This window comes from Dromiciops gliroides, chromosome 1 (assembly GCF_019393635.1).
Source record: "Dromiciops gliroides isolate mDroGli1 chromosome 1, mDroGli1.pri, whole genome shotgun sequence".
Lineage (NCBI taxonomy): Eukaryota > Metazoa > Chordata > Mammalia > Microbiotheria > Microbiotheriidae > Dromiciops > Dromiciops gliroides.
Genome location: NC_057861.1, coordinates 621736252 through 621760694, shown reverse-complemented (window position 1 = coordinate 621760694; position 24443 = coordinate 621736252). Strand labels below are relative to the sequence as shown.

At 35.7% G+C, this 24443-nt stretch overlaps 1 protein-coding gene across 3 annotated transcripts in view; it reads right to left on the bottom strand.

The window, feature by feature from the left end:
- Window positions 1-24443, bottom strand: part of LOC122743444 (CREB binding protein) — a 170181-nt gene that overhangs the window by 43686 nt on the left and 102052 nt on the right. The window contains exons 7-17 of one of the 3 annotated variants that reach the window (XM_043988398.1): window positions 20875-21117; window positions 19526-19625; window positions 16600-16746; window positions 15396-15513; window positions 14637-14829; window positions 13865-13918; window positions 7579-7703; window positions 6730-6918; window positions 4566-4985; window positions 2140-2319; window positions 1324-1510 (exon numbers count right to left, since the gene is read on the bottom strand). In XM_043988398.1, coding sequence (XP_043844333.1) covers window positions 1324-1510; window positions 2140-2319; window positions 4566-4985; window positions 6730-6918; window positions 7579-7703; window positions 13865-13918; window positions 14637-14829; window positions 15396-15513; window positions 16600-16746; window positions 19526-19625; window positions 20875-21117 — 1956 coding nt within the window. The remainder of the gene's footprint in view (window positions 1-1323; window positions 1511-2139; window positions 2320-4565; window positions 4986-6729; window positions 6919-7578; window positions 7704-13864; window positions 13919-14636; window positions 14830-15395; window positions 15514-16599; window positions 16747-19525; window positions 19626-20874; window positions 21118-24443) is intronic. The other 2 variants (XM_043988406.1, XM_043988414.1) reach the window with 2 other exon arrangements.

The window sequence follows — 24443 nt, the reverse complement described above, 5'->3', positions numbered from 1 at the left end:
CATTATATCTAAAAAGACCCTCATAGTCATTCCCTCAATCCCTCTCTTGACTTAACTGTATTAGTCAATGGTATCATTATCTCCAAATCATTAAGAATACCCCAGAGTTATGTAATCCCTTTATTTCCATGCCCCTCTTACTTAGTCACCAAGTTCTTTCAATTTTTTCTTCGAAACGCCTCTTATATTTACCCAATCCTTTCTGAAGTCACCCTAGCTTTTAATACTTACCACAGGGATGTTGTTCCTACAGGTTCCTTAACAGTCTTTCTATCTCCAATCTTTCTGATCCCTTCCAAACCAACAAACATGAGAGACTGCCAGATTAATCTTTCTAAATATAACTTTAATCAGGGCATTAAAGTCTCTCCACTATGTAAATGATGGAATTCAAATGTTTAGTCTAGCACTTAAGAATAAACATTCAGAACCTAAGCCTTTTAAACCTCTTTCTTGCTACTTCTCCATGAATATTCCGTTCCATTCTAACAGGTCAACTTTCCCTCCTCTCCTCTGATTTAAATATTACCTATCCTGAAAAGGCAAGCTTAAGAGTTAGCTCCTTCATGAAACCTTCCGTGATAAATCTTGCCAAATGTGATCTCTCCCTTTCCTAATTTCCTAAAGCACTTATTTTTTTGTTGTGGTTCATTTGGCAATAATATCCCTTATAACAACTCTTGTATCACATTCTTCTATTACTATTTAACAATTTTTTTTGTCTGTATGTCTTATCTTCCCAATTAGATTATAAATACCTTGAGGGTAGTGACCAATTTATATTTTTTGTAAACCTTCAGAGATTAGCACAGTGATTTTAAAATAACATGTGTTAAATAAATCCATAATGAATAAATAAATGCAAATGGCAGTATAAGGAAGAAAAGGAACTCAATCTAACTTAACTAGAGGTGTTTGCTGCTTGTAGGAAGTCAATGAGGCACAGATTAATTTATGGTAAATGAGATGGTAAATGATTTTTTTTTCCATGAGAACTAGTTGAGATTAGCAAATGTTGTCAATAATTATTTTCCATGGCAAAATAATAAAAACCCAAGAAAACTTGTTTTACTTCTCTAGCATAACTATTTTCATTAATAGGATACAATTCAGTTCTTTATTTTAGGGTATTACCTATTTTCATTAATAATACCCTTCTAGACAAATGAAATTATCCAGAAACAGGAGAGGGGAATGGCAGGTGAGGGGACAATATAGCAAGGGAGCTGGAGATATGAAATTTTCCCAGTTCCTAATCCTGAGAACAGACTTGCAAAACAGTGTGAAGATATAATTCAATGCACCATATGTAAATCTACCTACTTTTTTTACGAGGCTGAGAAGGTGATGTGGACTGGGCAGTTGTGCCATTATTACTACTCTCCTCTTCCTCCTTAGAATCCACTTTTATTTCTGGTTTCTTTTCTTCTACCTCCATTGGTTCTTGTTTGGGTTCTGTTACATCGGGATCTTCTTTTATCTGGGAAGATCCTTGCAAATCTTCCTCCATCTTGAGAAAAAAAAATAGAATTATGAAAATAAAACCAAAATACTGGACAGATTTTTCAAAATCTATATGCCTGTAAAAACTTTTACACTAACAGAAATTTTTCATCAAGTCCATAATCATAGGTATGGTGTATTTTGTAGTCATGACAATGTGGTATCTTACCTGGTCCCAGAGATCATCTCAGTAATTATCTGATCAACTCCTAAATTTATGATACTCTCTAATTTCTCTTAAGATCTAGTACTAAATTATTTAAAATTAACATATGCTACTCATTTCCTGCTATTTGGGCATTTATAATGTGGAACAAAAAAAATATTTTATTAACAGAAATATAACACTACCTGCTAGTTTAGAATAATAACAGAATAAACACACCAAAGTCTAAATTTGAAGGAACAAAAATAACAAGAATGAATTACTTTTAAGTTAGAACTTGGCTCAAATTTCAAATTGTAAAATATGAGAATAATGTAATCAAACTCCTAATTCCACATGTTAAACTTTTAAATTCATATTTTCACATATATTAAGTGAACTAAAGGAATTGTATAGCTTTAGTTAATAAATTTTTACTATAGATTTTGATATAACAATATACTTATTAATTGCAAAGAAGTTATACATACCTCAGTTCTAGGTTCCCCCTTTGTTTCACTAGGATCAGGCTCAGTTTCTTCAGGTTTGCTTTCTGTTTTAATTTCCAGCATTGGTGCATCAGGTACAGGTTGTTGGGAATTGGTTTCAGCACTAGCCACTGAGGCTGGAGTGGGAACTCTATTTTCAATGCTAGCCGCTGCCTGGGAAAGCTTTGACACAAAATATGCAAACTAAAATCAGAAAATAAATAGAATATTCACTTATCCTTAGAGAGCAAAATGAAGATAAAGGTAATCCCAAATCCATCAAGGTACACACTGAACATATTCTTAATGACATGTGCCCAGCAGTAGATATAATGAAGCAAATATTTTCACCAATCACCAATTTTTCAAATCAAAAGCTGAGAAAGAGAATTTTAAGTCAGTGGAAGTTAGCAAAAGAGTGAAGAAGAATCTACTGCTCCTGACTGAGGCTCAGATATGAACACAGAGTTAAATGTCCTCTGTGGTAGAGACACTATATTACATGGTTTTGTGGAATTGTATTAAAGGGAAGGTACTGTGGGGTACAAGGGTAAAGTGTTGAGAAGTGGCAGTTGTGTCAAAACAAAATTCATCAACATAACAAAGCTTTAAAGATATAAAAATTTGTGAGATCATGTCAGTCATATTACTAGCTACCTCAAAATGAATTTCATGCAGTAAACCAATATTGAAAGTATATAATTCTCTATATTAGTGAAAGGAGAAGATAATAAAGAACTGAGCAAACATACATATTAGAGGAAAACCAAGAGGGTTCTAGTAAACAGAGTGAGGATTAATCGGTAGATAAGAGTACATATTTCCTTTTCTTTTTGCGGGGCAGTGGGGGTTAAGTGACTTGCCCAAGGTCACACAGCTAGTAAGTATCAAGTGTCTGAGGCTGGATTTGAACTCAGGAACTCCTGAATCCAGGGCTGGTGCTTTATCCACTGTGCCATCTAGCTGCCCCCAGAATACATATATCTAAATTTTCAAAAAGCCTGCATCAAGGTGCCACTTAACAATCTTAAAATATTAATATGATATCAAGAGATTGTCTTGGGTAATACAGAATGAGGATACAAGGGCATATCTGCACAGGGAAGAAAACCCCAACAAGTGTCCCCATGGATACGGGCTGGTTTTGATATTTTATAAATCATCTGTGATACCTCCACATTTTCAGGTGGCACAAGAATTTTTCCAGTAGTACAAATAATACCACACCAATGGGGTAAAGCATGTTGGAAAATGGATAGTCACAAAAACATTGAAGAAAGTGGCCAATGAGTTTTAGTATAGATAAGGTCAAGGTAATATACTTAGTGAAAAATATAATTCCAAAACAAGCAGCTAGGTGGCATAATGGATAAAGCACTAGGCCCAGAGATAGGAATATCTGGGTTCAAAACTAGCCTCAGACATTTGCTGTACCTTTGTTACCCTGGGGAAGTCATTAAACCTCTGTCTACCTCAGTTTCCTCAACTGTAAAACGGGAATGATATTAGGTACCCTCGAGAGTTTTTGTGAGGATTAAATGACATATCTGTACAGCACTTAACACAGTAGTTGGCACATAGTAAATATTTAATATATACTTGTACATTTCCTCCTATACTTAAAGCTAACTTTGAGATAGAATTTCCACATATAGGAAGTGGACATGGAAAACTATGATGTGTTATTCTCTGAAAACACAGATCCAATGTGTTCTTGAATAGCAGACTAACAAAAGACCATTAGGAAGAGTTTTGAACAAAACCAAATTATTCTGCCCTTGGTAAGGGAAAAAAAACCCCATAGTGTCTACTTGGATAAACTCAAAACATTTTTGGTCACTGCACAATAACAAAGACAGAATGACTCTAACTAGTTAATGTATTTTGAAGGGCAACTAAAATAATGAGACATGAGGCTCCTATGAGGAAATAAAATACAAATCAGCCTTGTTTGACATGAAAAGAAGGAAGCTAAAAGATATGACCAAAGGCTGTAAAAACCATGAAGGCTATAGTGGGATTCTGTTTTTCCTAACAAGAACAGTAATGAATAATAACTATATAACAATGTTTGCTTAATAGTAACAGACTTGTTCATCAAATCCTGGCATATCAATTTAGGATTAAATACTATTTCACAATAACTGAGGGCTATGAAATTTGCTAAAAATAGAAGTAACTTTATAAATATGATAACCAAGTTCATGGAAATTTTTTTTTCATAGAGGGAAGCTCTTTTGGAGTAAGCCACAACTTTTTGAGTTTTGTGAGGAAAATGACAATGCCTTCCCACAATATCCCTTTTTGTTACTGTCAGTACATACCATCTACTGCTTTCATACAAAGATTTTACAATTTTAGCTAAAACATAAAATATTTGTTTCCTTAGTCTTTCTCTATTTGGGTGATTTCAAACCTACGATACTCACTGGAGTGCCAGGAGGTTGGGCATGCACAGATGTTGGCTGCTGCTGAGATGGCTGCGGGGTAGGCACAGACTGAGGCTGTACTGGTGTCTGAGGCTGAGGTGTTACTTGGACCTGAGCTGCTGCCTGAACTGTAGGGGTACTCTGTGTTTGGGTAGCATTAGGTATTGAGCCAGGAGTTGGGGTAGGAGTCTGTCCAGAAGACGACACTGGAGTTGAAGGTTGTGTAGGGGCTGCAGGCTGAGGAGGAGTCATCCCAGGAGGTGTTTGGTGCTGCATAGGTGGCATGCCAGCGGTTGTAGAAACTGGTGGAGGCGTCTGATGCAAAGGGGACTGGGTTACTGGTGGACAAGGTAATTGACCCCCTTGTGGACCCAGTATATTCATGGTATTAGGAAGAGCAGTGTTGGGCACTTGTCCCTGCTAAAGAAAGTAGAAGATGTTAGTATCTTTTGTCTTCCAAAAAGGATCTTAGAGATGAAATCATTTTATACATGAGGAAATTGAACACTAGATAAGTTAAGTGATTTTAAATGAAGTGTGGCATAATGGACAGAGTTCTGTGCTCAAGAGTCAGGAGACACAGGTTTGACAATACCTCAGGAACTTAGTAGCTGTCATAAGAGCTAACCTACTTAACACACTTCACAAATTAATTTTCTTCATATATAGAAGGGAGAAGATATTACTTTAACTACCTACCTCAAGGGACTTGTGATTACAAACATTTTGCAAACCTTAAAGTCCTATAAAATGTGAGGTATTATTTTTCTTCACAAGTCATCTAGTCTATGAGGGACAAATCCCTAGGATTAGAATCATGGTCTCAGACTCCTAGTTCAGTGTACTTTCTACTATAATACCATATATGGAAACAAAAATGAATTAAACTTTGGAAAATTAGAAGTTCATGTCTTGAAAAATATAATTATACTTGTTTTAAACAATGGCAATTTGATACAATACAAGAGAATAAGGAAAAATCGTGGGATTATTTCTTTACAGATTTAACTAGATTAAGACTCAAAACAAGGAAAACCATTTTTAACTTAATATATTATACTGAAATAAATCAGTTGTCACTAATTTAAAATATTACATAGGAGAAAGGCAGGACGAGAAAGTGCTGTGCATATTAGAAATTCCTTGCCTTAGCATTAAAAACTCTTAATAATCTTGGCTCTTTTCTATCTATCCAGATTTAGCTCAACCTATTTCCTACTTTGTTTTCTTGGCTTTGGCTAAAGAGAACTACCTGTTTTACTCTGTATACATCTCATACTCTCCAACCTCCATCATAGTTCAGAATTCTCTCTACCTAGGATACCCATGTGCTCCATATGTATATCTAAAGTGTGTTTTCCTCCATAAATTCTCTTTCCTCTCCTGGGGCTCCCAAATAACGGTTTGTACTTTTATATATTATTTTTTGTTTTAGAGCTTTGCATGTGTGCATGTATTCTCCATATCCCCTGCTGGATGGTGGTCAAATGAGGGCCATAAATATCCCTTATTTTAATCTGTCTCCCACAGAGACTAAATTCAAATGGAGGAGACACGAAAAACAAAACTAAACAAACAAACAAAAAAACCCATAGGTTTACTCAGTATGGATTTAAGGATCTCTTTTTCACACCTGTTCATTAACCTAAAATTTGCCAACATCAGAACCAATCACTTGACAAAGATCACATTTTCCTTTTAAAGCTTCTTAAACACTCCCAATTAAACTCTGCTTGTCTTAATCTATTGGAGAAGAAAACGGCAAACTACTTCAGTGTCTGCCAAGAAAACCCCATGTATGATATGGCCCATGGGGTCATAAAGAATCAGACATAACTGAGCAACAACAACAACAACAATAGTCTGAATCTAGGCTGCTTTCATATAAAGTCATCCTACAACAGTATTATCTAATGTTGACCCATAAACAGATTTTTAACAATTCAAGATAAGTAACAAAATTATTCCAAGTTCATTCAATAAACAACTAAGTAAAACAGGTTGTAAAAGTGGGGGGGGGGGGGAGGAGGAGGGGAGAGAGACCAACAAATATATGCTATAATGATACAATCTCCAAGAAAGAAATGGGCTTTAAGGAAATAAGACTAAATATGATCTTCATCTAAATGTACTTTAAAAACCCATAGGTTATGATTAATTTTACCTGTGCTACTCCTGCTTGTGCTGTTGATTGACCCATTCCTACACTGTTGACATTCATTGCCCCAGCAGATGTTGGAAATTGATTTTGTGGCAAGAACTGGCTCTGGGTGGGAGCCTGACCCATCATGTTATTGGAATGAGCTCCCATCATGTTCTGTGGCTGAGGCATCCGGGAAGGAGACATTGCCATCTAGAAGAAAACAAATAATGTATGAAAATCGATTAAAGAAAAGTTCTAAAACATAGTTTAAAGAGATTAACATTTCTCTCTTTTAATCTAATATATTAGAATCCTGGAATGCTAAGAGTTGAGAACTTGAAAAGAAGACTTATTTTCTAGGGGAGGAAACAGAGGCCAAAGATGAAAATGGACTGGCCCAAAGTTAATTAGAGTTGGTGAAAGTGCTGAAACTATAGATGAACATCAAATTGTGATTTAAAGTTACTAATACTATCATCTAATCATCCTAAGGATTTAGAAAGCATCAGAAAGAATTTAAACTTTTTAGTGCCAACATTTCCTGACTATTCATTTATTCTAATTACATACGAGAAACTTCTCATTCCTATTTCCACCTCTTAATATTCCCATAAGGTTCAAAGTTCATTTGATTCTGTAATAACAGTGAAAATATTTTAGCCAGAGATCTTACTAGGACAAAGACAATTAAAGAGCTGGCTTTAAAGAAATTTAAATTTCCCCAAGTCAAAGAAATAGGTGTTTTTATGTTCTCCAAACAGTACCTAAACTTTTCAAATCCTCTTTTTTAAAAAAGTAACTAAGGAAATTCAAAGTTCAATTAATCAATATGGTAGAAAACTACGAAGATTGAAGAATTTCAATACAAACCGCTGGAACAGAGCTCATGTTATTCATTTGGACAGGGTGATTCATTGGAGAAGCTGCCCGAGGTCCCATGGGTGCTTGTGACATCTGAACATTTCCTAGGGACATTGGATTAAACTGATTCATTCCTACAAAAATGCATCAAAAATAGATTATGAGAAAATATACCAACATGAAAATAATATCATATACATTCCTTTCTAGGAATAAACCCAATAAATAAGTAAAATAATGTATGAAATGTCATCAGTCAACCTAAGTCCTCCTTGTTGTCAAAGAATTCTGGGAATCACAAGGCAGGAAGAAAGGGGTGATGAAGAGCTGTACCTGATTTTTGATTTTTCAAAGCTTCCAAAATGAAGAAAGAAGTACAAGAACTGTGGGACATGATCTTAATTCATAGAGGTATGAGCATGGAGGACAATGAAAAGAGGCAGAACAGTGAAAAATTAGAGTGGCAGATGCAAAAACAGAATAAATTTACTATAGGGGAAAAAGTACTAGGAAATAACAGGAAAGGCATTACAAGGGAGGTAATAGAAAAAGAGAGGAAACACTAGTGGAAAAGGAATATAATCTATCAGAACAATCTTTATGGGGCAGGTAGGCCCTGGATTCAGGAGGACCCAAGTTCAAATCCAGCCTTAGACACTTGACACTTACTAGCTGTGTGACCCTGGGCAAATCACTTAACCCTCAGTGCCCCACAAAAAAAAAAAGAACAATATTTGAATGGTTTGTATAATAGCAGGGGATCATTCTGATAACAGCAGAAAATCTATATAAAAAACCCTCTGAAACCTAAATCCCATCTACTTTAATTAGGTCTTTAAGAAGAGTTGAAACATTTAGTAAGTACCTGACTATATGTAAGGTACTGTGCATGGTGCTCAGGACATAAAAGCAAAAATCTTTGCCCTTTAGAAGTTTACATTAAACTCAGGTAGTGAAGAACATATACCACTTGGTAAACAAAGTATACTTGAGTAATATAATCCAATTTCAAGAAGGAGAAAAAACTTAACTATGGGGTTGAGAATTAGTAAAGACCTCATAGAAGTAACTGAACTGTGCTTTGAAGCAGCCAAGGATTCTAAGAAGTGATGGTGAAGAAGATAGAAAAATCACAGTTTTTATGTGGGCAAGTTTGACTAGAATGAGAAGTAGGTAAAGTCGAGTTTAGTCAAGAACTTTTTAGGAAGTGACTAATTACTGTGGTAAGGGGAATGAAGTATGAAATAAGATAGTAAGGTAGGTGGGAGCAAAATTTTGGAGGGCATTAAATGTCAGCCTGAGGGATCTGAATTTTGTCCTACCAACAATTGGGAGTTTTGAGTAGGGGAATGACATGGTTAAATCTCTGCTTTTTGGAATATCAATTTTGCAGTCACGCAGAGGATAAATTTGAAAGGGGAGAGAATGGTAACAAAACAATTAGGGAACTAGAGCAACAGAACAGGTGAGATGATGAGGATAAAGACTGTATAAGTCAAGAGAAGGGGACAAATATAAGGGATGTGGTGGAAGCAAAAATAACAAGACTTATCAACCAAATGGATATGTGGGATGAGACAGAGAAGAGGATGACAGAGAAAGACAAAGAGAAAAGAGACAACACCAAAGATGACTGTCTTGAACAGAAACAGACAACTTTGGAAGAAAGACTGAATTGACAAGGAAATAACAAAATTTCTGATGCAGGATCAAAAGAAATTAATGTAGATATATAGGTAATTTAAGAGTGTAGGCAAAACTCTGTGAGGCATAGTGTAACAAGTGACTTTAAAAAGATTGTGTTCAATGACATGAGTACTCAAATTGATGAGATCTCTTATGTACTGAAATATATGAATACCAACAGCAGCTAATAGACAATAAATGAAAATAGTATGGGATCTATAAAAATAATTTAAGTAGTACTAAAGGTCAGAATGAATTGAGGCTGACAATGGATGCACAGAAGAGAAGGGCTTTTGAAGTTATATTGAGAAGAAAATGAAAAGAAGAGATAGAACCAATGGCTGGAGCCTATGGATTGATTACTGCAAATGGAGAGAAAGTAGAACTACTTCACCTGTTTTGCTTGTTTTGTATACAAAAAAGAAATAGTTTTCAGACTGAAAAAGATATGCTAAAATAATCAAGTTAAATCTAGTAATGGTTTAAAAAAAATACAGCCACTTATGAGTTGCAGTTACCAAACTTGGACATAAGACCAAAAAAAACTGACATAAAATTAACGAGCTATTCTTCACAAAAAGACTGAGGAAAAAGGGAGAGGTAAAACAAAACTGGGAGAAAGAGGTAATGTCGTGATTTTCAAAAAAGGGGAGAGAATTTGTAAACTATAAACTGGCAAGTCTGACTGATTCTTGGCAAATAAGGGAATAGTTTACTATGTGCTTAGGAAGATCAAAGGATGATCACTAAGAGCCAACTTTATTAGGATTTTATCAGTCTCACAATATTTTTATGAAAAAGATGGAAAGTTGTAGGTAAAAGAGGTGAAAAAAACCCTGTGAAGACCACATGGGTAAAAAGTGACTGAATCAGTAAAGCATGTATAAACAAAAGTTGAGAACTAAAATAAATAAATAAATAAAATTAAAAAAAAAAAGTGACTGAATCAGAACTGAAAATCAGGTCCTCAGAATGAGAAATCCATTGATATTTCCAAGGATGGCATCAGAATGTACACATAACACTAATGTAAATTCAGAACTCATTAAATGGCTGGACCCTGAAAATAATCTCAACCTGTAGAGATTTCTCAATGAAATGTTCCATTCTTATTTTATTCAATGTTTTGGGTGAATGAAAAGATGATGTGCTTAACTATTTTGCCAAGAAGAATAACCTGGAAAGGAAAACTAATATATTGGTATGTTATAAATCAGGATTCCTACCCCTCCTTCCCTGCCCCCAATTTTCATGGGAGAGACTGATACTTAGATTCCTAAGATTGCAGTAAATTGGATAAGAAATGCATGATTATTAGATAACAATCTACATGAAAAAAAAAAGATGTAGGGAATTTTGTTTATTAGAATAAAAGCTCAATGAATCAAATATGTAACACGACAATCTACGTTTGCTATTTTAGGCAGCAACAACAAAAGCAGAGATCCAGGTAATAGTTCTGCTGTAGTCTGTCCTAGTAATTCTATATCTGCAGTATTATACTTAGTTCTGTTCAGGGCTAAAATTCTAGCTAAACTGTCTAAAATATCTAATGAGTGGTCGCCAATAAATTATAAGCTTTAGCAAGAGTTAGACTTTTAAGCATTTATTAAGGAGAATAAGAATTTGGTAAAGAGAGAGAAAAAGGCCTAGATTCCTATCTATTAAAGGGAGAGCACATTTCTAGCTCCGCTCTCCACCAGAGTCCAAAGGAAAGAGCCTGAGCCCGAGCGCCAGTCTCTTCCTTCCTCCTCCCACTAGCCCGCGTCACTTCCTGACGCCAAAGAAAAGACTCCTGGTCTTGCCCTCAAAGACCTTCGCTTCATGGGTGGAACTCTTCTACAGTAAGTCTCCAGCAGGTGGCATCATTCCAATCATTACAGTTCTAGGTGCTATATTTTAGAAAAAATAGTGACAGGATATAGGGTAATTCTTTTTTTTTTTTTCCATTTTTATTTATAGTTTTGAGTTCTGTCTTTCATTCTTTTTATTTTGGAGGGTGGGGCAATGAGGGTTAAGTGACTTGCCCAAGGTCACACAGCTAATAAGCGTCAGGTGTTTGAGGTCGGATTTGAACTCAGGTCCTTCTGAATCCAGGGCCAATACTTTATTCACTGCGCCACCTAGCTGCCCCTGGGATATAGGGTAATTCAAAGGAAGTTGTCTAGGATGGTGAAAGGGCATCAAGATCATACCCACATAACATTCAAATTAAGGAAGTGATGAAGTTTAACCTGACTAAGGTATCTTCTGCTACAATGTCTACAATCAAATTAAGTCAGGACTAACATGGGGGTTCCAATTTCACACAATCTGAGCAACAAAACTAGAATTCTTTGAAAGTTCATAGCTGAAGGACTTCTGAAGAAAATTTCTAGCAGGGATTTCCATAGTGCTAGGGTCCAGTGTACTTTAAAAGAGATATACAATAATAATTTATGCCCCAAGCCACTCACTATCCAAATTTCACTGTTAAATATTTAGTTCCTACAGAGTCCCTCCTTTCTGTTACATGAGAAATAACATCTGCTTACCGGTTTTGCAGAATTTTACAACTGACTAAGAACTATTTATTGACAAATTCTGCCATTTATACAATGACAAGATTAAGTATCAGTTATCTACCAAAAAAATCTCTGGCAAAGTTCCTATACCTAACATTGAAAACTGAAATTTCTTCCTTAATAAATTAATACCACATAGCAAATATTCTTGTTACTACTACATAGTCCATGAGGATTCTAAAGTGGGCGTCATCTCTGAATCTTTTTTCCTTCAATTCTCACATCTAACTCTACCATTCCTAGTACTGGAAATTCTTCTATTGTTTACCATTTCCAGTCATTACATTAGTTTCAGTATATTCACCTATTAAAGCTACCTAGGGGGACTATCTTTTCCCCATGTCTAACTAACTTACATAAAATATATGCTTCTCATTCCTCTTCACAGAACTGCTTTTGTATTTTTTGTTTCTTACACCTCTTCCTTTAATACTGTCCTTATTCTCTTCTTCCCAAAGCCATCTCAAAATTCATCTTCTCCAACTTTTCAATACACCAAACCCTAAATATACAGAACTACAGAGCTTAGTAGTTATTTTTCACTTAACTGCTGCACTGGATCCTGGGAACTATTCTCTTGGTTCTGCTCCTACCCATCTGACTGATCCTTTTCATTGTCATTTGCTGATTCTGATGCTATTCCCCCAAGGTATTGTGCTAGGTCCTCTTCTCTGCCCCTTCTACAGTCTCTCTCAGTAACCTCATCAACTTTCATGGTTTAATTATCTTTTTGAAGATAATAACAGATATATACTCATGTAATATGTATATGCATAGCCCCAGTCTTTCACTTGAACTGTAGTCTCATAACCAAGTGCTTAGGAGACATTTTAAACTTACGTCCCCAAAACTCTCAAACTCAACACATTCCAAAGTACATGAATTTTCTTCCCCCAAACAAATCAATATCTCTTCAAAACGTCCTTAATTCTGTCTGAGTCACGATACCATCATTCTAACTTCACAGAATTATAACCTTGGCATTATCTTCAAAGCCTTACTATCTCTGTCACCATAACCCCTCAGCTGCCAAATCTTGCCATTTCTATCTTCACAACATCTCTAAAATCCTACCCCTGATCTTCAGTGACAGAGCTACTACCTTTATTTCATCAGGCCATTATCATTATCATCTCTCACTTGGATTATTGTAAAACTTCTTAATTTGTCTCCCTGCTTCATGTCTCTCAATATACCAGTTCGTTTTATATACTGCTACTAAAGTTAAGTGCAAACCTAACCATATGACTCCGTACTCAACTCCAGTGGCTTCCTACTGCCTTCAGGACAAAATATAAATTGTTAACCTTTTAAAGCACTTCACAATCTGGCCCAAACCTGACTTTCCAAGGCTTACTGGACATTATTCACCCTGCCACAATCTGGTGATCCAGCCAAACTGGTCTTCATTCTAGTCACCTCATTTCTCATTCCCATGCCTTTAACACAGGCCTTCCTACAGATGTCCGAAATGGAATCCTTCCTTACCTCTCCTTTACAGAGTCTATTTCATCTTTTAAGATTTGGATCAAGCCCTATTTTGCATGAAGCCTTTCCAGATTCCCCTCAACTGCTGATGCTTTCTCACAAACTACCAAGTATTTATCTATTTTGTACATATTTGTGTTTATTGGCTTTATATTTATATTGTACATAGTAATTTGTATTTGGCATTTCCCTCATAATATAAACCTCTTGTGAGTAAGGGTTTATTTATATCTCAAGTGCCTAGCAGAGTTCTTGGCACAAAATAGGAACTTAATAATTGTTCATTGATTAGATACATACATATGACTATTCCATTTTCTCAATAAGACTGTAAGAATTCCAAAGACAAAAAGGATATCTACTACTTCAATTTTCTCTCCATACTGTCTAAAAAATCATTCTACACATACAATAAGTTTTAAAGACTGAATCATAGTTGATAAGTCTCACAGAGGAAAAGTGAAAAAAAAATTCTATGAAAAATGAAAAAAGGAAGAATAAAACCAAAAAGTAAAACTATATGTTAGTTTAAAAGATGCATAAGAACAAATACAAACCTGGAGAAACCTGCATGCGGTTCATAGGCACACTTGGCATTGTCATGGGTCCATCTGAAATGACAACAAAAGAACCAGTTATAAAAATCTAGGATAAAAAACACCTTTCATGGGAAAGGAAAGACTAAGATTTTTGAAAGAGTCAGCTAGTCTGATGTATGCTATACAATAACCATACATAACATGTTTTAAAGAGTCTATAAAGAAACTGTAATACTCAAATACATAGTCAAAGCAATAGTTGCTTCTACTTGTGGTGATAAAAATAGACAATGATTCTTTATGGTTACAATGCACTTTATATATATATATCATCAGTTTGAACTTCAAACTCTATGAGGTAGGCAGGACATACTATATCCATTTTGCAGGAAAAAAAATTAAACTCAAAATGTGAGGGTTCCCAAGAGCACAGCAAACAAAAAACATGAAATGCATTATACTGGCCCCCCAAGAAGAGATATAAGAATATACTTCTCTCCTGTCTTTGAGGAGGTATATTATTGGTATAGAACATTGCATATACTATCACACTGGAATGAAGTGCTGCTGAACTGCTCCCTCCTCATCCCCCTACCCTGCCATGTACTTTAAAAATCACTGTTAAAAGAGATAGAGGAGGTTTCCAGGGGGTGGGGAATGGGGGATGGGATGATGATGAGCACGGAAGACAATAATGGGAAATTAAAGTGCTGTAAAAATTTCAAATTATCAATAAAGGTTTTAAAAGAAAACATATGGAATGAAGGATGAAAAAAAATTAAGTACTTACTTGGAGGTCTCACAGACTGTGCCTGGCCCATGCCAGCAGCGACCTGTGCAATTCCTGGGGGTTGAGCCCCTGGGGCCTGTAAAGCTGGCTGATTAACCAAGATCCCTTGTTTATGTAAACGAGACCTCCGTTTTTCTTCTAATTCCTTTTGTATTTTGTAGATTTTCTCTGCTAATAAATGATAGTATTCATCCTATAAAAAAAATATTCAATACCAAATACTTAGATATTTTCCCATACAAAACAATCCATCTTTTCCAGATGTTCTAACAGAGATTTTGTTTGTTTTGTTTTTGGTGAGGCAATTGGGGTTAAGTGACTTGCCCAGGGTCACACAGCTAATAAGTGTCAAGTGTCTGAGGCTGGATTTGAACTCAGGTCCTCCTGACTCCAGGGCTTCTGCTCTATCCACTGTGCCACCTAACTGCCCCTAACAGAGATATTAACAAGGAAACTCCTCCAAAGACACAACTGTACATTATACATAAAAGATGAATTCGCATACATTTAATTTCAAACAAAAGCATGAATTTTTGTTGAGTTTCTTACACTTCAATAGTTGAAATATAATCAGAATGACAAAATACTGATTCAACCAATAATATCTCAAAACAAAACAAGGGGTATTCATTATAAATTAATTACCCAGACTGCTTTGCTCTTCAGCAACTCTCTAGAAAAAAAGGTCTCAACACATTCCCAACTACCTTAATAGTTGGGTATTAAGGTCTTACATACCCCTACAAAATTAAAACCTACCCTGCTATTAGCAGACTCATACATGTCCCCTTCTACTTTTCTAGCATAGGCCACCAAATTCTCCATGCGGCGATCCTTCAGGGCTGCTGGGTCAGGTGTTGGAAAAATGGCTTGGACACTAAGAGAATAAAATATTTAACAATACAATTTGAAAATTATTTCATAATCTGTATAAAATAACTAATCTCATATCATTTCTACAAATGAGTACTATCAGAAGACTACCTAGAGCATTACCGTCAGATTTTAAAGATCTATTACTTGGAGTTAGTGTGTGCATGCGCGCATGCACATACATGTGAAATATTCTACAAGTATTTGTTCACTAATAACTATGCTGAAAATTAACATATAACTTCACCCAGTTCAGATTAATTCCAAGATAATTGCTTTAACAAGAATAATTTGTTAAAAGTAATCTTAAAAGAATTTTGGGGGGAGTATGTTTTTAAAATTTTACCATTTAAATGGTGAAAAATAATTTGGTACTGATCATGGTACACTAAAGCTTTGGAGCGAGTATAAGAGGATTATGGCAACAAACTAAAAAATCTTGATTCAATCAGAGATGGTCATGCCTCTAATACATCTTTCTTTCTATTAAAAATTGTACTGATGCTTTTTGTTATTTACATTACAGACATCTGCAGGTAACCAAAATGCCCATCTTATATGCTAGACCTCTCCCCCCATATTTCCTACTACTACTATTCTTTCTGTCCATAAAGAAAATCAATTGCTTCTAGTACAGATTACTTGTAGGTTCCACAAGGGACACTGAACTAGGGATTATCCAATGAATTTTAGGGTCGTTAGAGCTTTATCAATAATTCCAATGGTCCTCTGTAGCTTCCTTAAAGAGGAAGCAAGTCTTCTGTGGCTGTTAGGGAACAGTACAATAACTTTGGAAATGCGGTCTGAGAGTTTGTTAACTGATCAAAATAGCTGTGATGTCTATGACTATTTTGTTCTGGAATTATTTTTGTTTTGTTTGTTTTTTTTTGGCGGGGCAATGAGGGTTAAGTGACTTGCCCAAGTCGCACAGCTAGTAAGTGTGTCAAGTGTCTGAGGCCAGATCTGAACTCAGGTCCTCCTGAATCCAGGGCCAGTGCTTTATCCACTGTGCCACCTAGCTGCCCCGTTTTTCTGGAATTATAATATCATATTCTATGAATGAAGGAATAGCACTGTAGCTTCTACTTACAGTTTATGTACTAAATGGTTACGCAGGTCCTGAGTGACATGTTCGTGCCAGCCTTTACGAACTCCAGAGCTAGAAGGAGGTGCAGCTGTAGGCATGGTGCTGAGGCTTCCAATGTTACCAGAATTGGTACCATCACTCATTAATGGGCTAAAATGAGGAGAAAAAAGACCCTTCACCAACCTACAGCAAAGACTAGCATAAATTTCATTTAAGAATGTTATCCTGTAGCCCATTTAATTTCTTCTATCATATCCAGCAACATTATTCTTAGATGAGTATTTTGAACTAAAGTAGTAAACCTCTTCAAGCATTATAGCCATGTTAAGTCAATAAAAAAGTTTAAACCATTTGTCACATGTTTATAAAACATGTTTCCTGCCTGAATGCCTCTGTAGAATAAGAAACTAAAACAAATGAACAAAGAAAGAAAGCTGCTAACAAATGAGAGGATAAAAAGAATGGGAAAAAAGGTGGATGGGTTTAATGAAAAGAAAAGGGTGTGGGAGAGCAAAAACAAGGAATATGGTGTATCTTAATGAACAAAACAAAATACAGAAATTCCGAGGTGGATGATCTATTATAATTCGAGTTTTATTTAAGCATTATTTGGATTAAACAATAAACTATTTCTGAGTCATAGCCAAATAATACATTAAAAGGGCATACTTGATTTTAAAGTGTTCCTTACATGTAGAAGGGGACATAATTACAAAAGCATCTGCATCTTAAATCAAATGATTAAATATCTGCCAAAAAAGCAAGGAGGCAGCAACATACCCTTTCTTTATAACCAAGCTGGCACCCAAGAAAGAGTCACCTTTGCTTGAATGGTAAGAATTCAGGCCGCAGCACCCATTTCCTATTCCTGGCACAGGGACTGGGTTTGGAGACCCCTGCCCACCACAGATACCTACTGCCTAGCTTGTCCTGAGTCATCACAACAAAAAGGCAGGTCTAAGAACCCAGACCTCTACACTCAGACCAAGGGTCCTGAAACAGCACCTTTTTACCATTGAACTCAGGAGGATCATACCCTGTTCTAGGTCAGACTGAGGAGGTCTTTTTCCCAGTCCTACTCAGGGGAGTTTAGAGGAATCTTAAAGGCCTTCTAGTCTCAAAATCTTTTGTCCCCAATGTACTATCCTGCTTAAAGGCTATACTTATCTTTCTTTGTGTTACTAGAACAATGCCACAGCCTCTAGCTTACCAACTACCATCCAAGAAAGGTGGAAGATAACAAAGTTCCTACCCTAGAACCTGAGTGAATGAATCTCTAGCTGCCTAAGGAAAGGGGCTTTTGTCCTTCTACCATTCTCTGCTCTCAACACCATTCAGCTCAGTTACAATCTTCCCTTCATCCTAAACTTTTGTGACCTCAAATTTGCTCTTACTTCCCTTAAGAGAAATCTAGCTTCCATCCCCCAAAACCCTTCTTCCTATCCCCTGATGACTATTCATTCCATCATCTACCCCACCCCCACCCTGTATCTGTGACCAGTACCTTTAGTGTTCAATGCCCATTCTCTCTCATAGCCTCTGAATCCTTGAACCAGGAATTGGGCATATGCTTTGCTCTTCAATACTACCTTCAGAACCTCCCTATAAGTGGTAGTTGTTGTTGTTATTATTATTATTAGCATTATTGGCATTTACATAGTGCTTTAAGAGTGGCAAGTCATTTCACAAATATTACTTTATCCTCACAGTCCTGGGAGGTAGGAGCTATTATCATACTCACTTTAGAGATGTTTCCTGAGGCCGATCAAAGTTAAGTGATTTGCCCAGAGTGATATATACAGTAAATGTATATCTGATATATCAAAAAATGTATTTGAAGTTGAATTTTAATTCAGGTCTTTGTGACTCCAGGCTCAGCATACTCCCCCTTCAACACCTAGCAGCCTGTACTCCATTTGGCTATATTGCTCTATGGAGAATATCAACCCTCTGGATTATTTCCCTGTCCTAAAGTTGCTCAGTACTTCACAAAGTTTTCCTGTCCAATATAAGCTCTCACATCTGGGGATTTCAAAAGACACAGGGATGTCTCCTTTGTATATACCATAAATCACACCTCTCTCACAGTGCCTATTTCTCCCTGCTCCATTATTTCAATCAATTAACAAGTATTTACTAAGTACCTAGTAGCTAGGTGCCAAGTACTGTGCTTAGGGGCTAGGGACACAAAATATAAGTAATCAAAAAATCCCTACTTACAAGGAGCTTTGGTCCTTTAAACATTCTTACTTCAAGAATTCAAATTTACCTCTTGGAAATAGATGCCTCTCCAGAAAAATTATGGCAAAGAGTCCAATCTCAACACAGACTAGTCTCCAAAACCCTTTTATTTAACATTCTATTCCTCATGCATCTCTCCACCTCCACTAAAAGACACAATTACTTACAAAACTTGTCCTAGAAGCACACTTAATATAATCTAACAAATACCCGCTTCTTCTGTTATCTCATAGGAAGAAAAATAGATGATCAAAATCGTCTATAAATGTTTTAAATTGATACTGAATTCAGTGTTTTGAAATTTCAAAATTCTGTCAAATATGACTAATAGCAACCAACTATAGAAAGGAATATGTTTTCAAATGAAAAGCAAGCTTCTTCAAACACCAAATATCCAATAGAGTTCAGAAAAGCCCAACAACTATAAAATGTTCTACAGCAACTCCCACAATAAAATGTTATAACAATGAATCTGATAGAAGCGAAGATTCTGAATTACTAAGACTATAAGCAATATTCTGTTCCCATTCTCATTCCTTTCTTATTGCTACTTATACACAAGCTAATTTCTCCCTGATTCTAAACTTCTAAATTTATATTACATAATACAATAGGCTTACATTATTCACATTGCATATACTTAGTATTCATTCATGAAAATAAGAACCAAATGAATAATGAGACTTACTTTGTTGATCCAAGTGAAGTTGGAAGAGCAGTTTCTGAAATTAGATTTGGTTGTTGATCTGTAGCAATTCCTCCAGCTGGAATGGTCATTGGATTAGTACCTTTGGGAAAGAAAAAATACATATTTTAAAATTTCCTTGAGAAGATAAATGGATTAAACCACCATATCTGACAATTTCCATAATCTGACAAATAATGTCTTTTGCATATGAGAAGAAATACATTATTTAAAAAAAGAAAGAAAGAAATACATTTTAAAAAACAGCTCTGAACTGTATTTCTAGTAGTACTGGTGACAGATTTGTGCTTATCAGTCCAAATTTTCTCATCTACTCCAACCTTGTAGCCAACACTGTAACTGTGGTATTCTCCAGGGCCATGGAATACAATAAAATTGATCAGTTCAACTAGCATCAATGGCACTCTTTTAACAAACTGGACTAACAAGCCAGAAACACAAATATTATGATTTTCTTGTAAATATACAGAATCAAAGAATTTTCAATATATAAAGGGTTAGAGAAAAACGTTTAGCCTAAATTCTACATGCTTCAAATTCAGAACAGAAAGGATAACAACTGATATGTACATACTATTTAAAGTTTTCAAAGCGGCATATACAACATCCTATCACTTCAGCCTTATAACAGCCCTGTGAGTTGGATATTACAATTACTATTGTCTCAATTTTAACAAATAAAGAAATTGCAGTTCAGAGAAGATAACTAACTTATTCATGGACATATGGTTAACAAGTATCAGATGCTGAATACCAGGTCTCTCTCTTAAATCCAATGGTATTTCCACTGTGCCATACTGTCACAAAAAGTGAAGTGGTTCACTATTATGCAATTAATTAAAGTTAGAACAAGAACACAGATCTTCTGATAGTTTCTAGATCAGTATTTCCAAACTAATTATTTTTACTAGCATACCTAAGACTGGCAGACCACAAACAATTTCAACAGCAAACAGACTGTTTACTTAGTATCTGTTAGTAAATTTACCTTACTCCACACCTCCACATGCAGTTATTTGAAACATATAATATTAGATTAAATAACAAAGACAATGAGATTCATTAGCAATATCCAAACTGAAGCAGCATGGTATAAAAAAAAACTTTCAGTATACTTATTCATTATACCTTTTTAAAGGTATGTTATCATGCATAAAACACCCAAACTCCATTAGGCCATATCCTGGCCATATACATCCTGATAAAAATTTAGAAAAAATTTAATAAAATTTTTTTCCAAAGGAGAGATGGTATGGAGATTGGCTAGATTTAGATTGTGATTCAGTTCACTGCAATTGGACAAAGGGTATCTTTCTGGTTTCTTCACCTACCCAATGCATTCAGAGTCCTCATCTGCTGGTGAGTTTGAGGTTGTGCTGGTTGCTGGCCAGATACTTGAGGCTGCAACTGTGCCTGTGGCTGGTTGCCATAGGGTAGTCCAAGAGCAGCATAAGCCCGTTGCATGGAGCTAGGATCGATTGGATTGGGGTTACTTAAAGTAGGAGTATTCTGTTGGCCTGAACCAACAGAACCAATGGTATTCTGAATTCCACTTGCTGGCGATCCCAGGATGGCTATTTTTTTTTCCCAAAAAACAAACAAAAAAAAGAAAGTAAAGAGAAGGTAAAAAGCCAAAATAATTTTTAAAGGGTATAAATATCATTAATTCTTTGTTTGAATAATAAACATTTTTATTTGAAGTTTTAAGGTCCAAATTCTATCCTTTCCCCACCCTCCTGAGGCAGTAAGCAGTAAAATGTTATACATATGCAATTAATATAATTAATTCTTAATAAAATTACAAATATAATTTTATCAAGAGCACAAAAATAAATAACAAAATACTAAAAAAAAAAACCTATCAAGGGAAAAAAAAATCTATGGGAAGAGCATTACCAGACCACAAACTTTATTACATAACATTAATAATCAAAATCAGTTAGTACTGATTTAAAAAAATTTTTTTAAAGTCAACCAGTGGAAGAAACTACATAAACAAGAAACAAAAGCAACTACAAATAGTGGTCCAGTGTTAGAAAAATACAAGAACATATATCAAAATAAAGCTAAAAGTTGTTAGATATTCATTCAACAGGTACTGCTGTTAAAAGTGGAAAACAGATTGGCTCATAAAACAAGCAATTCTGAATACATAAAAATATGGAACTTACATATGAATGAAATCAATTAAAAGAAATAATATAATGGCGAAAATATTTGTACCAAAATATAGCTGACAGGAGAAGTTTGATATCCAAAATAAACAGGAAATTAAGATACTCCTGTGATAAAATAATGGAATTTGGCAGACGCGAATGACCGTACTGTTTGGGAAACCGGCTAGGGATGATTGGGTATGGGTCACACCTGGCCTGACCCAAGTGAAGTATGCTGCTGATATCAGCAGGGGAACCACTCTCCACATCCAACTTTAAGGACCTCTCTTTTGGGGGAAGGAAAGTAAAAGTAGAAAGGGGAGCTTGTCTTTTCCTGTCAGTGAGCTTATGGAAGGAGACTGCTGAGAGGCCACACAGCTGTTTCCTATCAAAACTATGGACCCCAGGTGGTGAGTTAATAAAAACGAGTCTGGCTCTTTGAATTAGCTGAGGTGGAAGCAAGTTTGGGGATTGTTTTAGCCTTTGTTAGAGCCAGGGAGCTTATCCATTTTCCTCTTTCCCTATTCCCTTGTCCTTGACTATTAATTTCACCTTTGCTGTGTATTTTATTCCCATTAATAAAACCTGATTTGTTTGTGGAAAAAAAGCTGTTAATCTCCTTTCTTATTGGCCTGGGAGAAAAAACTAAAAAGGCAGTTTGGAAGGGAGAAAACTTTGGACCTAGAGAGGTCCCTCATTATTTTCTGAACCCCAATATTACAGTGAGCCACCCAACTAACTCTCCCCATATTAAATTTGGCCCTACACTCCCTAACAAAGTTTGTCAGAGGATATGAAGTTTTCAAAAGATTGAAAACTAAAACTTAAAATAAAATGTTCCAGATCACTAATAATAAAAGCACATACAAAAACAACTGAGATGCAAATTGGCAAAAAGGGAAAAATAATGGAAATGGTCAGTGGGATTATGAAAAGATAGGCACACTGATGGCATATGATGTAAAGCAGTATCAATGTGCACTAAAAAATGTCAAATATAAGGAAATTGGAGAAACCTGGAAAGACCGGTATGAACAGATACAAAATAAGCTGAACTAAGAGCAATAATGTAAATAATTAAAACAATGTAAAGAAAAAGATCACTAAAAGAAAGCTTAAATTTAAATACTAAAGGGCCTAAATAAAAAATACTTCTTCACTCAGAAGTGATCTATAGCCATAAAAATAAAATCACTCACGGCAGGGGAAGAGGCAGAAGACAACTATAGGAGAATATTATATACATTGACAGATATAATCACATCATCAGACTTTCTGCCTAGTTGTTTTTATCACAAGGGGCTTGCAGAGTGAAATGACTGTGATATAAAAATAAAGGCACCAATGTTTTCTTTTGTTGTGGTGGTTTTTAAAGAACAAAGATATGCTAGGGAGAGAGGCTAGGGAAATGTATGTATGTATATGTATACACAACATACACGATATACATATAAGTACACTATGTGTATATATAATACATACAATAGAATGTACATAACAATGTTTGTTGTACAAAGACACACACAGACACGTACAAAATAATTTACATATTTCAGCCTTGCATGACAACACCCAGGCAACCAAACTAAGAAAATTCAAATTTCTGTGAAATGTTCTAGCCATTCTAAAACACAGGAAAAATCACTTTAGCTGCTAAATGCTGGCAGATTCAGCAGCAGTCAATTGCAATAATACAGGCATAAGATGAAAAGAGTGTATTTGAAAGATGTATTTAGCAGGCCATATCAACAACTTGAAAATGGTGGATGAGATATATTGAGGAATCCAGGATGACTACCAGATTGTAAACCAAAGAGACTGAAAGGGTGGTGATGCCCTCTACATTAATAGGGAAGGTAGAAGGGGAGAAAGAGAATGAGTTCTTTTTTGGACATAATGAGTTTAAGATGTCTACTAGACATCTAGTTTGCGATGCCTGAAAGGCAGTTGAAATGTGAGACTGAAGGTAAGCAGAGAGATTTGGAGGAAAGGGTTGGCAGGAAAGGTAGATTTTAGTGTCATAAATCCATGGAAGCTGATGAGATCACAAAGTGTAATAATATAGAGGGAAAAGAGAAGAGGGCCCAATATATTCCTGAGGGACACCTTTGGTTAGAGGGTGTGATCTGGGGAAGGATCCCAAAAAGGAGAAAGAGAAGCAGAATTTAGATAGGTATGAAGAAAACCAAGAGAGGGTGGAGTCCTAAAAATCTATAGAGAAGACGGTATGAAGGAAGAGAGAGTGGTGTCTAATGTGTCAAAGGCTGCAGAGAAGTTAAACAGAGTGAGGATTGAGAAAAAAAGTCATGGATCTGTCAACTAGGAAAGCATTAGTAACTTTGGAGAGAGAAGTTTCAGTGAAGTGATGAAATCAGATTGTAAAAGGTTAAGAAGAGAACAAGAGAGAAAGTAGACACCTATTGTACATGGTCTTTTAAAAGAATTTGGCTACAAAGAGCAGACTAGAAACAGGATGACAGTAGAAATGGAAGGATCAAGTTAGGACTTTTTTCAAGTTAGGGGAGACACGGGCTTGTTTGTAGGCAGTAGGAAATGAGCCAGTAAAGCAGGAGAGATTGAAAATAAGTGGAAGAGTAGGGATGACAAGAGGGGGCAATCTGTAAAAGGAGACACAATGGAATGGGATCACCCGAACAGAAAGAGGGATTAACCTGGGCAAGGAGTAAGGCCACCTCACATCCTGTGAAAAAGGAGGAGAAAGCAGCAGAAGGCACCTCAGTGAT